The sequence below is a fragment of the Myripristis murdjan genome, chromosome 22 (genome assembly GCF_902150065.1).
Source record: "Myripristis murdjan chromosome 22, fMyrMur1.1, whole genome shotgun sequence".
NCBI classification, from domain to species: Eukaryota; Metazoa; Chordata; class Actinopteri; order Holocentriformes; family Holocentridae; genus Myripristis; species Myripristis murdjan.
The window spans coordinates 23,077,723-23,093,552 of record NC_044001.1 but is presented as its reverse complement, the minus strand read 5'-3'; the positions used below and the strand labels follow the sequence as shown (position 1 = coordinate 23,093,552).

Sequence of the window (15,830 nt, the reverse complement as noted above, 5' to 3'; positions counted from 1 at the left end):
ACTGCACCTCATTTAGAAATCTCAATATTACAGGTGTATTGTATAATGGAACAGTGGCTCTGCACCTGGAGTGTCACTCACTGCCACAGTCAGGGAGGATATGTTACTCCAACAAAGGGACTCGAAATTTTCCCCCATTCTTCCTTTCAGCCATTCAGTGGATTGTAATTTCCCAGGGGCAGCATGGTGGGATGCTGGACTCTTTCACTGTCTGTCCATTCAGATGGACCAGCTTCTGTGTGGTTCCACTGATGGGTGGTGGTGTATTGAACCAGAAGAGCCCTCAGCTCCTTGGGGGTTGCCCCTTTTTTGAGAAGTGAATGCTGGATTCTCACAGGGGTAGCTTCTGATAGAGGGTTCAAGTTTAGGTCTGCTCCAAACAGGTAGGGTCTGCTTCTCAGGCCATCTGTCATTATTTGTCTAGCCACAACTGTATTGGAGAGGCATTTCTGTGGTTGTCATTATGTTTGATGAGGAAAAGGAGAGTTTCTGAAATGATTCTAGATGAAAATAGCACAATTAATATAATAATCAAGAACGTGAGGATAATTGCCTGCCAACTTAGTCCATCCACTGATCTCTAGGCCTATTCTACAAAGGCAGCTGCAGCAGCACTGTATATTTTTCAGTAGTCATGGTTTGATTTTTGTGTTCCCACTACAAGGATATTAACAATGCTTTAAGACTGTGAACTCTGCCTGAGATAACTTTAACACCCAACCCCTGTGAAGGATGGAATAAGATTCATGCCATGATAGCTGGCCCAATGGCTCCTTTATCTTGTTATTTCACCACTGAAGCTGATATTACTATAAACAGGATCCCTCATCAGTTTTGAGCATCTGCCACAGTGTTCCCCAATCCTGACAACAGAAGCTAATTGCGTCTTTTAAATACAGCCTTGTTCACAATTTTCCCCAACATTGCCTGTTACCAGTTATTATATGCACAATGGGGAAAAAACAAATAATTCTTCATGTGATTTTCAGGTTCAGGAATTCAGATGTGAGACAAAGAACACACGAGTGGCCCATCCAGTCTCACACGATCCACTCTGTTTACTCAGGTCTCACTGGACTGCAATGAATGGCCATCCTAATTGAACATAGTAATATAAATACAGTGTTGGGGAGTACTTTCACTACATGTAATTAAATTGGAAATGAAACTAGTTTATCTACATTTAGCAACAGCTTGCTGGTAGTGAAACTAAATTAATATTGGCAAACAAGAAGTCAAGTTGTTAAGTTACTTTTTGCTATTTTTGGTGTAGTGCTGGAGCAGCAAACAATTTGGGGCAAAATGAAATGGATTTAAAAGGGGAAAAAAACATTGTTTCTTGACTGTAATTCAACCAGAACTATTTGACCAACCCAACCAAGCTGAGTTCCCTGTGTGGTGCAATATCTGCCCTATGGCTCTAATTTCTGGAAGCCAGGTGTGAATAATGGATGTTGCATTCAAAACCAAAACTACCCACTCTTTCATCTCCCTACCTTCTTATTCCTCAGTTTTGTATATTTTATCATAATTTTGTATTGCACTATCAAGTTGATCATTGAGTAGTTTGAACCACTTTTCCAGTGACTTATGACTGTGAAAACCTGGCTGTGTATGAGCCCCTCTAAGCAGCTTTAGTTAATAAAATTAAACTTCTCCTGACTGCAACTTTTCTGTGGTTCAACATCTTCCAGTGTGGAGTAACTGGTAGTTTGCAAAATTCTGTTTTAAGAGGAGCTTCCCCCAAACTGTCAAAATTAAATGCATTCCATGATAATGTGCCTTGTAGGAAGAGGGGCAGGTGGACTAGTAATAACGATAGAAATTGCAGGAATCTAGTAGTAGAAGTAGTGGTAGTAATATTAATAGTGGTGATACTGGTGGTAGTAGGAGGAGAAGTACTAGTTGAATAACAGAGGTGGAGGTAACTAATTACATTTCCTCATGTTACTGTAATTTAGTAGCTTTTTGTGTACATGCACTTTTAAGAGTATTTTTTTAAGTCAAAAATTTTAATTTTATGGAAGTACATATGTGAGTATTGTACTCCTCTACATTTTATATCCGTTTTATTTTATTATATTTCATATCCATTACAGAGTAGAAATGATCAGTGGCAGATTGTGGAACCTTTTACAATAAAATCTCTGTCGGCAAAGATGAGAAGAGGAATCTGGTTTCACTTTGTTGATACTAGCCTACTTTTTGTCATTTCCAATAAAAGCCGCTCGATGAAACACTGCAGATGGTCGAATGAAGTGAGGACCATTTAGACACAAGTGGCATAAATGTGGAATGTGTGGAAAAATGGGCAAAAACACCAATGAGTTGGCCTGACAATGAGAACCATGTAGAGCCAACCATCACTGTAGTGCTTCCTCCACATTTGTCAGCTGAGTTTACAGGGTTCTCACTTTGCCAGTTTTGCACAATGCACCTTTAAAAGATTGTAGTTTGAAGCATGTGCTCTCCTCCTTTTATAACTGCATGGAAAAGGTCACACCTGACACAGGTACTGTGTTGAAAAAGTAACTTTTGCTCTGAGTTCATTTGAAATTTGAAATGTACTTTTCTTGAGTAGATTTTCACAGCAGTACCTCTACTTAAATAAAATAGCACAATAAGAGTACTTCTATTTGAGTGCGACTTTCTGGATCTATTTATGCTATTGAGTAATGGTGGTGATAGTAATAGGTTAACTTAGCAGTAATACAGTAGCAGTAATATTAGTGATAATAGTAGTATAATCAATACAGTAGCAGTGCTGATAGTAGTAACGGTCGCCGCCGTGGTAAACTATTCAGCATGTGCTGTGTTGGTCCAGTGTGTATTGAACTGCCTTCTGCAACTGTTTCCCAGGGAGACGTAAACACAACGGCACTTCAGGCAGTGATTTCCATTCAGACACACACACTTTGTCTGCACTCTCGCTCTTTTGTGAAGTAGAAGACCAAGAAGAAAACTTAATTCTAAAAACAAACAAACAAAAATACCCTTTCAATTTCTTTTAAGTGCACCCGGATGGAACTAAACAAAGTCGGGCGGGTATCCTCTGCAGGCTACCGGTTACCGGATCGATCCGGTGCGGCCAGGCCGGCTACCCAGCCCTCGCCGCCGTGGAAGACGCGCGGAGCCCCGGGAGAGCCAGCTGTCTGCGCGTCCCAGCATCCAGACAACAGCGACCTCGTCAAACAGGACCAGCTGTGGCGAGACTTTGTGCGGACAGAGATGAGAGGAGTCCGGGAATGGTGATAGCTCTATAATATTGAGAAATATTCAAATTACATAAAAAAGTAGGCCTACAAAGAAAGCAGGGGCACCATGGCTTATTGCATCTGTATCATCTTCCAGGGAAATTCGGGTACATTCTGAGGACATTTGGAGCAAAAACTGATAGCTGGCAAGATATTCATGTTTGGTTCATAGATTTCTAATCTTTGCTGGTCGTTAGCCACAGGCCTACTCACTGATGCCCATTTAAAATAGAGCCTGTGACTGTGTACAGCTCACTTGGGGACAGCAAACTTAATTTTGGCCTGCATTTTGCTCCACAGGGAGAAGAACTGGAGCTTTCTGAAGAACTATGACCAAATGGTGAGACAAAATACATAGCAACAAGCACATGCTGTCTACCATCCTGTGCAATGAGGCTGGTTCGATTCTTTTTTTTTTTCTTTTTTTTTTTCAGTGCAATATGAGGACAGTCTGACCAGACAGAGAATTCAGACTAGATTAGCTCAAGTGGCATTTGTATTTAATCATTATTATTGTTACCTTTTTTTTAAGCAGGCCAGTGCTTGAACTCTGAATTTATTCCAAATGAACCCAAATATTTTCAGCATGCTGCAGCATCTTCAGTCTTACCCTGACACAAAGAACCTTTTAAAAAGAGCTTAAGTATAGTGGGTTAGAGCCCGGTTCAAGGCTTTTTGGTGCGCTTAAAAACTTTTAAAAGCTTCTCAGTACCTAGTTTTTGTCTGTCTTTTTGTTATCCAAAATGATCTAGGCAAGGCTGAGAGCTGCAGCCAAACAAAGACATCCCAAATTATTTCATTATTTTTAATGAAAAACTGGCTTTCCTTTTTTTTCCTTCTTTTTTTTTTTAATACAAGTTGCCCTATGATGTGATTTTTTTTCATGCTGCAGCTTTCATTTAAAATGGCAACATTCTTATACAATTTCCATCATAAATCTTGACTACTTCAACATGCAGTTGTGATATTTAGTAAGTAAAATGCCTGATATCAGTATTTATGACAGTATCTTAAATGCAACTTTAAAAACATATCTATTGCAGGGCCAGCTGAAGCCAGAGGAGCCTTTACCGACTCATGTGTCCCTCTTCTCCGATCGCCTGCCCAATACCACCAACCACATGTTTGGAAGCAGGGTGTCAACTCCGCTCGGGAGGGAGCTGATGAGGCTGGACAGGTTGCTACAGTGGTCTGGAAGCCGTCACAAATGCAAGCGAGATCCAGAGATGCTGCCCTGTTAGGGTCTGTCTGCAGCCGAGTCCCTCTCCCCCTGCAGCTGCTCTCCACAAAGCTGGGTGTGTAAAGCTGGGGCTGTTTGGAAGCCATGCTAAAAATCACATCAGGTGACAATAACAGGTGTAGGTAGATGATAATACTATGTCATCACTTCTCTCATTGCTGCACTTAATCCTCAGGTATTTCGTCTGTAGTTTTGGTGGCACATCATGTTAGATTGAGGGATATTGCCACAGCTTGGGTTCTGGTGTATTGATACTTGTAATGCAGCCTTTTCAAACATTTTGAATGTTAGAAATAACATTTCATGTTGTCAAATAGGGCAGAGCTATGGCATCTCTGTCCTCTAGTGCAGCACAGTTTGTGATTCCCAAATGCCTGCATTCCCACAAATTAATCCGGGGTCAAAATGTCATGCGGAAACCAAGTCCACATCTGTTTGTTTAAATAAATGTCCCCTGCATGGGAACAGCTGGATGAGCTATCTTTCATAGTAGCATCTTAATTGATAGTTTGAAAATGCCATTGTTTATGCCATTGTTTCATGTTGTGATAAATTACTGCCACACTGCCTTTGTTTTCCTAATGCACAAATTTGGTTTTAACTGATAAAGTCACAGTTTTGTCAAAGTTCTGTCTTTCAAGACATGCCCTTTCTATTTTTGTAAAAGTTGTTCAACAACAGAAAATTTTATCAACTGAGCATGCTTTAATGAAGATACATTTTCTTTACATTCTTTTCTCAGCAGTAGCTTATAGTTACCTGCTTGGAAAAATGGTAAATAAATGCAGTTGAGTATGCTGTCAAGTACAGTAACATTTTTGAAAAAATGACATGTTATTGTACTTGACAGTACAACAATTTCTTACATTCTGCAGTGTAAGTTGCAGAAACCAAAATAAATGTCCTATATCAAGCCTGTAGGTTTTCCATGTAAAGTAAATGAATAAACATGCTGGGTTACTTTCCATTATTGGGGTTGATGACTGGTGAATGAAGGCTGATGAGGAACAAAAAACATTTCTAGGCTACTGTCAAAAACAGTGGTATTTCATTGCCCCTTCCTTCAAGCATGAGGTCCATTCCAACACATTTTATTTCCTCTGTCACTGATCGTCATTGAAATGTAATTTAAATGTACTTTCAGACCATAAATAAATTGTTTGAAATGGTAATCGACTCCACTTCATCAGTCTGACTATAGATGGCCCAGAGAGCCTCTCACCGTGCAGTGGATGTGTGCGGAAGTGAAACTGACGCCGGCTGACAGGAAACTCGGTCAAGTTAACAGAATAATACCAGAACTTGAGTGATTCTGCCTTCAAAATAAAACCTAAATGAATGTAAATTAATGAAAAAAACAGTTACAGATGAATCATATGAAACGGGTTGCCAGCGGTATTAATTAGGGCATCACTGGTGTTATTTCTAATAAAATTCAGCTTTAGTAAATAAATGTAAGCTCGTCATTAACAGTTGTATTTTGACAGTTTTGAGCGGAAGTTGTATTTTCTTGCAGGTGACTTGACGCCGGCGACAGCGCAGCAGCAGCAGCAGCATCTGGCGGCGCTGCCTGGCCCTGATATTTGGACAATCAAAACTTCACATTTTTTTAGGGGGGGTTGATTGAGTTCCATCTCCGGACAATGGAGTCGGACATGCTGCTGCACATCGCCAATTTCAGCACGCTGTTTGTGTGCATGGTGCTGAAGTTCCCGCAGATCTTTGTGTTGATGCGGGCCAAATCAACGACAGGAGTCAGCCTCAACAGTCTTCTCCTCGAGTTAATCGGGTACGTTTTGTGATTTGTGAAGTTGCGTCAGCTGTGTGTCTGATTAATGACGCCGAGACGTGTGACGTATAGAGAATATTAGGCCGACGTTATGCTTGTTATGTTTGTGTTGCGTTCATGTTAAAATTCATTCACTTGGGTAAGTTATTTAATGTTACACGCGTGTCCTCGTTTGTTTTTATTCTACAACATGAAGCAACGTCACTATTGTTTATTTGTTTACTTGTTTATTTATTTGTTTACTTCTTGTTGGCGCGTTTCAAAAGTTCCCTGTGTGCATGCACCTTATGAAAACCTTCACCTTAACTTCCTGCGTTAACTCCCTCGTATCGGGGCTCGTGGGGGAAAACCCGCGCCAAACGTCATTCAAAAAAAAAACCTGGTGGTGTGATGCGGCCCTGATATCGGCAAGTGTGCTTGACTCATGAACACGACTCACCTCTGCTGAATCTTTAAGGTGTACTGGTAAATTCGGCGTACATCTGAATTAACAAATACCTCGTTTTTAAAGTAAAAAACAACTTTAGTGTCGTCCAGTGCACGCTTTAAACCGCACACCGTTGTTTTACATGTAAATATGGTAACAGTATCACGCGCGAGACAGTTTAGAAAGGATAAAAACAACAGTAAAATAAGTGCAGTTCCGTGCGTTTGGTACATGCCGAAATGAAAAGTGACATCCGTCCAAGGTTTCAGTCTGCTCGCACACACAGGATTGTAATCGGTGCAGGTATTAAGACACATCCTCTTCCTGTCGAGATTATTTAGTAAATAGGGCGAGCAGAGATTGTTTGGGTTTAACACTAACCGTGGATGGGCGCTAACAGCACTGCATTGTGCTCTGGTTTTACAGATTATAAGATTTGAACTGGCTGAGTTATTGGCCTTGTCCAGATTTGTTTGCATTGACCAGTACACCAGTATGTGTGTAGTCATGGACTTGTTGCCACATCTTACTGTCTTGGCAAATTAGAGAAAATTAGAGTTGTTGTGATTCTGAAGCTAAACAGCAGCAGAGATCAGTGGGAAGTGTACAGTAGATCTGCTGGTTAATGTACTGTACTGGATGCTGCAGTTCCACCAGAGTCTCACTTGTTTAATTAAGATGTGTTGTAGCTACAGGCAGTGTTGAAACAACAGTAAACCAGTTTGGTAAACTGACATCTTAATTTGTATACAGAACTGACTCTTGGATGACATAAACCAAGAGAAAGTAAAGCCCAAGTGACCTTTCTTGGTTTGGTTTAGTTTAGTGATGTCTGATAGAGTAAACACGGCTGTTCCTGCTCCCTGTGTGGATAATGTTTTGTTTGGGAATAAGCAGCTTTGTGTTTGCAAGCTGCATAATTTACCAGTGTCTCGTCTCCGGTGCCTGGCAGTCGCCGCGCTGTCCTAAAGGTCTCCACTGTGTTGGTGAGCTGCAGCTTTTTGAACAAGACAAGGCACTGTGCATGCTACAGTGAGACAGCACTTAAAGCAGCATTACAAACCCATCTTACCAGCCTAAATGGCAAAGTGGGGTAGCGACAGGCACTATTATGAGACACTGTTGATTTGAACTATTCACCCAAATGAAAGTCTGGTGTAAGGTAGGATTTCAAACGTCTGCTCACAGTGAGTGACAAAAAGGCAGTGTAGCTAAGTGCAGCTTTAAGTCAAATATCATTTTCATGGCTCATGATCGCAGCAGCTTCACCTCTGTCCCAACTCTTAATCATTGCAGTCCATCCTGTTCAGAAAAACAACTGCATACTAGCCTGTTCCTAATCAGGGTCTTGAACTGTCTTAGAGTCTGAAAAACTGTTTTGATCAAGCCAGCGGCTAATGAGGAAGTCGATTTTGCTCTGGCTGTGGAGAATAACATCTTTTTTTAATAGAGGGATCGGATCACAGGGTTATGTTTGTTGATCATATTTGTCCAAGTTGCTCACATTAATGAGTGGACTTAACACTACCTGCCATTGTTTCATCTCAATCTATGCTGAATATTATCATGCAATAACCTGCTGCCATGCTTCTTTCAGGTTCATTGTTTTTGTAACATACCAGATGTACTACAACTACCCACCTCCGACATACCTGGAATACCCAATCCTCATTGCTCAAGGTTGGTTTTTTCTTTATTTCACATCCTCATGTTATGTTGTGACCAATAAAAATATAAGTTCTTAAAGGACAATGCCACTAGTACGTGAAGAGTCAGTTTTGGAAATACTGCATCCATTTTTGTGCCATCGATTATTTTGGAGGAGAAGGGGTCAAGTTATTCATTTTACTTTAGGATTCTTAGATTCTGGAGACTAAATTGTTACCTTTTATTTCTCAAGCACACTTGCTGTTAAATGCCTCCACACTCCACTGCACAGTATTGTTGAAGCCATCCAGATATGAGCTTAACCACAGTAACTGAGACCGTTACGGCTCAGGGTAGTGGTTGCCCACAAGTGGGAAAAGGCTGCTATCAATGATGTGCCTCAAAGCAGAGTGTCAAATTGAGAATTTACAGCCAGGCTTTAAAACTACACATGGTGGTTTGGCAGAAAGTCATTGGCTTGTCCAGAGAGTTTACATAGTCTCCATCAGCTGTAATGCAGAAACAAGCTACTTAGCATGGACCTGAATTTCAAGAAGCGTTAAAGAGACTTGGTGTTACCTCCACCCCACATATAAGTGCATGTGTTCAGCTGCTGGTATTTTAGGTGTTAAATCAACACCTAAAATATCAGCAACTGAACATGTGCAACAATTCTGTTTTTTCTGTGGGTAAAAGGTGAATGTGACTGGATATTTCATTGTGTTATTTAGTTTGCTTCTGTGTTATCACATTGATTTGATAGCCATTTCTTTGTATGTCGTCCACAGCAGTTTTCAAACTCTTGGGCTAGATAAAGAAAGGCTGAAACTGTGAAACCGGGGGTGCTATCACTTTTTAATCTTGACAGTCCAATAGCTTCTGGTTTCAAAACAGAATAGCGCTCAGTAAGGGAGCTTTGAAAGCCAGAAACCTCAGCAGCTGGCCAAGCAATTGTTCTCCGAGGCAATAACAAACATATTTATTTCCCCTTTGATAAATTGCTGCCTAGCCCCTGTGAAATACCCGGCACTTTTTTTCTATTTGCCATAATGCGAAGAGTGTCGTATCTTCTTGTTTCCTCAGATGTCATTCTTCTGCTGCTGATTCTTCACTACAACGGCAACCTGCGGCAAAGCCTCATCTACGCCTTGGTGTATCCTTCCATTTTTTTTTAACGCCTGTGGAGAACAAGATGTTCATTTGAGGAACCAGATCTACACTGGTGGCTGTTGATATCTTTGTTCACGTCATGCCATGTGTTAATAGCCTTAATGCAATGTGTTCAGGTTTGTTGGAGGTTGGCAGCTCCTCACTGTGAAGAAGTGGATCATAGATTTGGCTATGGTAAGAACAGAATTCAACACTAATCTTGCGTACCCTGGGCGATATGGACACAACTGAGTATCACAATATTTTTGAGCGAACACCTTGGTAACGATAATGTAGGGATGACTGTTGGTATGCTCAAACAAATACTTACGCGCTGAGATTTTTGATTAAAAAATCATTAGTAATGTGGATATGATGACAAAACAGGTAGAGGCAAATAATATAACAGCTAGAAGAGTCTAATAAGTTCAGAAAAGTGCATCCTTTTACTGTAATGCAGCCTTTAAAACCAGGAAAAGTAACACTTTCAATATCGATACATTGAAATTAGAAAATATTTTGGGTATTGACTTACTAAGAAAAATAAAACCAGCTGATTTGTATATCTTTAACTTATTACATGTGATGGCTATTTGGACATGGAAATTTCACCAAATTTCACCAAAACTATATTTATGGCTTTAAATAATAGAACAAATTTTGCACATGGAAAAATTAACTTTTTTAATCAGAAATGCCATAAAAATAGAATACGATTTACCCCAAAGATAGACTGCATAGACTTCATTTCGGCATGTACCAAACGCACGGAACTGCTCTTATTTTACTGTTATTTTTATCCTTTCAATTTAGCTTAAAATTTGCAACAACCTGGAACTCCTCCCCTTTCTCAATCCCAGGACTCCCTCTCCTATGCCCCCTTTTTTCCCTTTTGTTGAATCTTTGTCTTGTGTGTTTGTATATGCGTATATATGTATGTATGTTTATTTGTTTTTAATGAATTTAACTTGTATAAAAAGTGTAGAAATATGCAGTTAACTGCTTTGAAATATGCACTTGTATAGAGGATAATGAAGGAAACATTATAATAAAGTAATAAAAAAAAAATCCAATATATTGCCCAGCTTTAGCCTGAAGTCTCATATGTCACCAACTAAGCAAACAAAGGCCGGTTCTCCAGTTTAAAGCAATGAGGCGATTCAAACAGAAAGTCATCCAGGCCTCATTGCCTCAGCAGGATCTCAGTAAGACATCCAGACCTTTAAATGCCAAATGGCTTTCTTGGTTAATGAGTGGAATGTCTTTCTCACAAGCCTCCGACAGACTATCATTAGGAATGTATTTGTGACATTTGTTAGGGCAAGCGTGTCCATGCATGAATGAAGGAAAGCAGTGATCCTGTGGGCTGGAGAGTCACCTGATTGTGACTTTGTTCCTTGTCGCTGTCAGTACATAATTTAGTTTTACTGGCAAAAGAAAATGTTTGAGGGTTTTCACTTGCCTGGGTTTAGCTTTTGAGGCAACACATGACAGGAATTTAGAGATAGATGTGTGTTAACACATGAATTTCAGGCTTAAACATTTCAGCACTGATATGTCAATTAAAAACAATCAGTACGGCAGCTAAATCAATCAGGAATCTTTTCAAGTCGGTGCATAATCCAGGCTGGCCCAGTGAGCCTGCTGGAGCTTTTTTTTTTTTTTCTTCTTCAATCGAACCTGATCCCCGCTCTCCTCTCAGAGCCTGTGCACATTCATCAGTGCCACTAGTAAGCTGGCCCAGCTACAGTGCCTGTGGAGGTCCAAGGACTCCGGGCAGGTTAGCGCCCTCTCCTGGGGGATGGCTACCTACACATGTATGGGTAAGTACCTTGCACACGGCCATGTTCCTCAGTCTGTGATCCTTTACGTTTCCTTTACGCACAGCACAGCTCAATTGATACGGGTTCAGAGGGACGACAGAGGGATGAAAAGTAAAATAAAAAAATATTAACAAGAAATTATAAAAAATAAAAAATGTAAAAAGCCCAAATATGTAATTTAGAAAGTCATGTAAAAGTCCCATTTACTGCTGTTCATTTAAAGCAGTTTTAGTGCTCTACGTCGCCCCCTGGAGGTAGTGTCACATATCCTTGTAGGTGCAGTATCTCCCTATATTGACTATCTGTGATAATACCACTATTTTAGACCGAAACTGCTAATCACTGATATTTTGTGCCATTAATCTTTCAGCTTCACCCTTTTTATGCCAAAGAGTTTTATTCCTGGCAGGCAAGGAAAAGCCATTAGAAACTCTCAGATGATATTATTATAATTACAGCACATTCATGTTTCATTTCCAGTTAAAATGTCTTGTTAAAATCAATTTAGTTAAGGGCTCCCCATACACAAATGTACCATTAAGGAACAATAAATATGCAATCAAATAATCTGTATCATATCATAACCAGTGTCTAGCATTCATAATCAGCTTAGCAATATATTTAAACCAATTTAGATATTTTCTCCTCCCCAGAGCTCTATTTGCAGAAAATTTTCAGTTCCTGAATATGTTTTACACTTTTGCCTTGGCTCCTGATTTAATGAACTAGCAGTTTGATGCTTCATGAATTAAGTATCACTTCCCGATAAAATGAGTGTCATTTACACGGCTTCTTGTTTGTTTTAGCGAGGATTTACACCACCACCGTGACAACAGGAGACATGCAGGGTAAGTCTGCCGCGCAGAAAAAGGAATGCAAATGACTGTGAGAAGTGTGGCTTCTTAAAAAAAGTTTTTAAGGGTTTATTTTTAATCTATTGAATACCTCTTATTCCCGTAGTCTGATTGTGGAAGTGTCAGCACTGTCAGCTACTGTGTCTACCTCCTTCATTATTGATTATGGTGATTTTAATGTTGAACCACCAAACTAAGTGTCAATGTTCTGGCGTCTTCTCTGTTACAGTTCTCGTGCGGTTCATTGTCATGACTCTGCTGAACCTCTGGGTGCTCCTCACTGTGCTCTACTACCAAAGAAACAGCAGCTCCAAGAAACGAGACTAAGTTCAAAGCGGGGCACCGGGGGCCCGTCTCACAAGGCAAGATCAGTCATGCCGATAACTTTCACACCAGCTTTTCAGTCTCATGAAGGTGGCTCACTTTTACGCAGGGTTACATCACCACGCTAACTCAGGCTGCACGGCTAGCAACTTGCTCCGGAGCAGGTTGCGTTCAAGCTGTCGGATCCAAATGAAAAATGGCACCACCGTTACTAGAAAATCACTGGACCTTTTAGATAATGTTTACTGCAAGGATTCCAACGCTGCATTCAAAGCAAAAGAACCGCTTTGCTTTCCAATTTGAATGATCATATCAGAGATTTTTAAAATGTTTGTAGCATTTCCAGCTCACTTGCCTTGTCTGGCTATCAAAGAGGCATTCTGTCAGATTGCAGGTTGCTTACTACTATGATTAATGAGCGTTTACTGTTGTATATCAAGTGCAATTAAATTCTTCCATAGGATTCCAGGGAGTGATCGGTGCAACACATTGCACACGTATTCCATCACTGCAGCCCCTAGGAACATGAGGCAGCGTGGTGAACAGATCGTGTTTTCACAGCCTCATATGACGACACAATATTGTATCACTGCGGTGTGCCCACTGTGCTGTAAGGAAGGGGTAGTGATATGCACACATACACTGGCAGTGAGCTATCTGCAATCTGACGTCTTGGTAGCAGCAACTTTCCACTGTTACAGGGTTTTTGCTTTGCGCGTATTCAGAGGTCCAAGCACACAGTGCTCAAACCCTTTTGTATGCGATTGTTACTTTCTTTTATTTGTCTTCCTCACCACCAAAAATGCCTACAGCTCAGAAAGCCTAAGTCATAGGTTAACTGTATTTGGCCAGTAAGCTCATATAGCCCTCTACGACTCAGGAAAGGCAGCTGTCATATGATTGGCCCAATGGTGATGCTCTATCAAGAGTATACTTTCAAGAATATACATCCAGGCGTCCTAGATTTATAACTTTACCCATTGGGATACCCATGTCTGCCTTTTTTTTTTTTTTTTTTTTTTTTGCAATTTTTTATTTTTTCCAGAACAGTCTTTATAGTTTCAGTAAGCTATAATTCACCCAAACTAAATGAACCATTTTGATTTGAAAAAAAAAAGAAAAAAAGAAAAAAGTTTAGCTAAATTCATTCAAATGTACAGATGTTCAGTTGTCACGAAACATGACATTTATTAAGATGTCACATTATAATATGCTAATAATAGAATCTCAAAAACTGAGTTCATGGTAGATGGAAATGTCAAGCTCATCCAGCTATGTTCAATACCACTTTATCAGCTCCGCCTGTACAATCTAATACAGTTCAGGTCAACCGCTCTGCCATAAATTCTACTTTTTAACAAAGTTTATAATGTTCAGTTTTTGTTGACATTATGGAGAATGTGTCAGTTTGATTCTATTTTTATTATTGAGGTTCTAGTTTGCAGAGGTCTTGTACTGGAGGACTTCATATTGAGAGGTGTTTCTAATTTCTGGTCATCCCTCTTTAAAATACATGAGGGGAACAGAATAGTGGAAACACCTCTCAATAAAATGCAGTCCAGTCCAACAGCAGCACTAACTATGAGCTCAATGCCAAACATAGAAGTGAATGGACACCTCTATTACTGTGACAAAAAGAAAACCTGAGTGTTGTAGGCAGCAGGAAAGGAAACTTTATGGCAGAACATTTGGATTGGATTGGATTCGCTCTTAATGTTAGTCTTAGCCTGCTTTTGATTTTATTTGTTTTGTTTTCATTTAACTAACTGGATTTGATTAGACTTAATAATTTCCTGCTCTGCACCCGTTGCACTCCTGGCTGGCCTGGAAGGGGCTTCCCTGTCTTTGTGGACTTAACCAAGATTTCTTACATTTTTTCCCCTTTTTGGCCTTGGGGTTTTTCGGGAGTTTTTTTCTTGCCTGCTATGAGGGTTCAGGTCAGCGTGTGTTGTGTTTTGAGACAGTAACATGATTAAGGGCTCTAAATAAACTTGAACTTGACCTCAATCTTGAGCTAAGCTCAAGATTGAGTTCAAATCCTAGCTTGGCTGTTTTTAGGTCATAAGCTGCCAAAAACAAGTGGGAACACTTTCTAACATAAGATGGAGAAACTGTGACTAACATGAAAATTATTTACATCACACTTTTGAAAAAAATCTGAATTCCCTGACCATGGGTCGCACTGTTCTAAAATTGCTTTCCTTTCTTTACTTGTTCAGTAGTTTCATGGTGAGAATGTTTGCATAACAAATATTTTAAATGTTTGTCTTTGATGTGTTGGACCATTTTTTCACAAATGTCAGCTAAATTTTTTTCTGCTTCTGTATCTTCTGTTTTGAACCTTAGTCATGATTTGTGGCTATTTTATCTATTTTAAATGGTTGAAGTCATTTTGTGAAGACAAATTTACATTCCTCCCAGACTGGTTTTGTTGTCCATACAGAGGATCTTTCACTCTTGGTCACAAAATATGTTGTGAATTTTTGTGTTTAGTTCAAAGTGTGATTGGATCCCTCATAATTATAAATTTGCATTAGCTGCTTATATTCATTTTACTTTCTTCCCTTGTTGCTGCAGTGGTATAATTCCCCCCAGAGATCAAGTTTCACCCCATCTCCTCTTTCATAAGCTGCTCCCGGTCTGTCCATGTTGCGTGGCAGGCCATTTGTTACAAGTCCCACCCATTTTATGCAGACACGCTTTTAACTGGATTTATTCATCCTGGGTTGGCAGTGAGTTGATAACAGGCTGTGACACTGGTTAGCCAGGATCAGTATTAACCTTGAGTTATGTTTTCATGAGGCAGGACCGAGACCTAACTGGGCTGTGACCACATCGGCTGCCTGGTTTCAAGCCTTCATTTCTATGTCTTCCAGTTTTGTGATAGACAAATGGTTGGTCACTTCAGCCGTGGCCAGCACTGAAAAATGTAGTCAGGTAAAAATTGTTATGCAAGCAACCTTTTCAATACTGATTCCGTGTGATTTGTATTGTTTCTGACTCTGTTATGTCCACACATTCTTGTTCAAACATTCCAATGACTAACATGTGCTGGAACCTATTTGTAGTATCCTAAAAACATCTGACCTGTGGGTTTTTTTTAAATGTTAAAAAAGTAGTGTCACTGGGTATGATATCATAGATATGGTATACCTGATGGATGTTGGAGTGACTGGATTTCCCTGCTCAGGACGACAAATGTTTCTTCAAGTTTTTCTAAATGTCAAATTATTTCCTGAACAATTTCAATAAACCAAACTGTCAGACTTGTTTCACTGTGGTAATTCCATTGTCATGCACAAAAAACAGCACCCAAAATGTTT

General features: G+C 39.9%; 2 protein-coding genes across 2 annotated transcripts; both read left to right on the top strand.

The window, feature by feature from the left end:
- The first annotated feature begins 2,913 nt into the window (after positions 1 to 2,913).
- Positions 2,914 to 5,321, top strand: cimip5 (ciliary microtubule inner protein 5). The gene is made up of 3 exons (XM_030044765.1): positions 2,914 to 3,248; positions 3,555 to 3,594; positions 4,298 to 5,321. Exons 1-3 carry the CDS (start codon positions 3,022 to 3,024, stop codon positions 4,493 to 4,495), a joined length of 465 nt encoding a protein of 154 aa, XP_029900625.1. The 5' UTR covers positions 2,914 to 3,021; the 3' UTR covers positions 4,496 to 5,321.
- Positions 5,322 to 5,995: 674 nt separating this feature from the next.
- On the top strand, positions 5,996 to 15,778 carry slc66a3 (solute carrier family 66 member 3). The gene is made up of 7 exons (XM_030044227.1): positions 5,996 to 6,283; positions 8,308 to 8,390; positions 9,441 to 9,510; positions 9,644 to 9,701; positions 11,209 to 11,329; positions 12,136 to 12,177; positions 12,413 to 15,778. Exons 1-7 carry the CDS (start codon positions 6,138 to 6,140, stop codon positions 12,508 to 12,510), a joined length of 618 nt encoding a protein of 205 aa, XP_029900087.1. The 5' UTR covers positions 5,996 to 6,137; the 3' UTR covers positions 12,511 to 15,778.
- Positions 15,779 to 15,830: the final 52 nt, after the last annotated feature.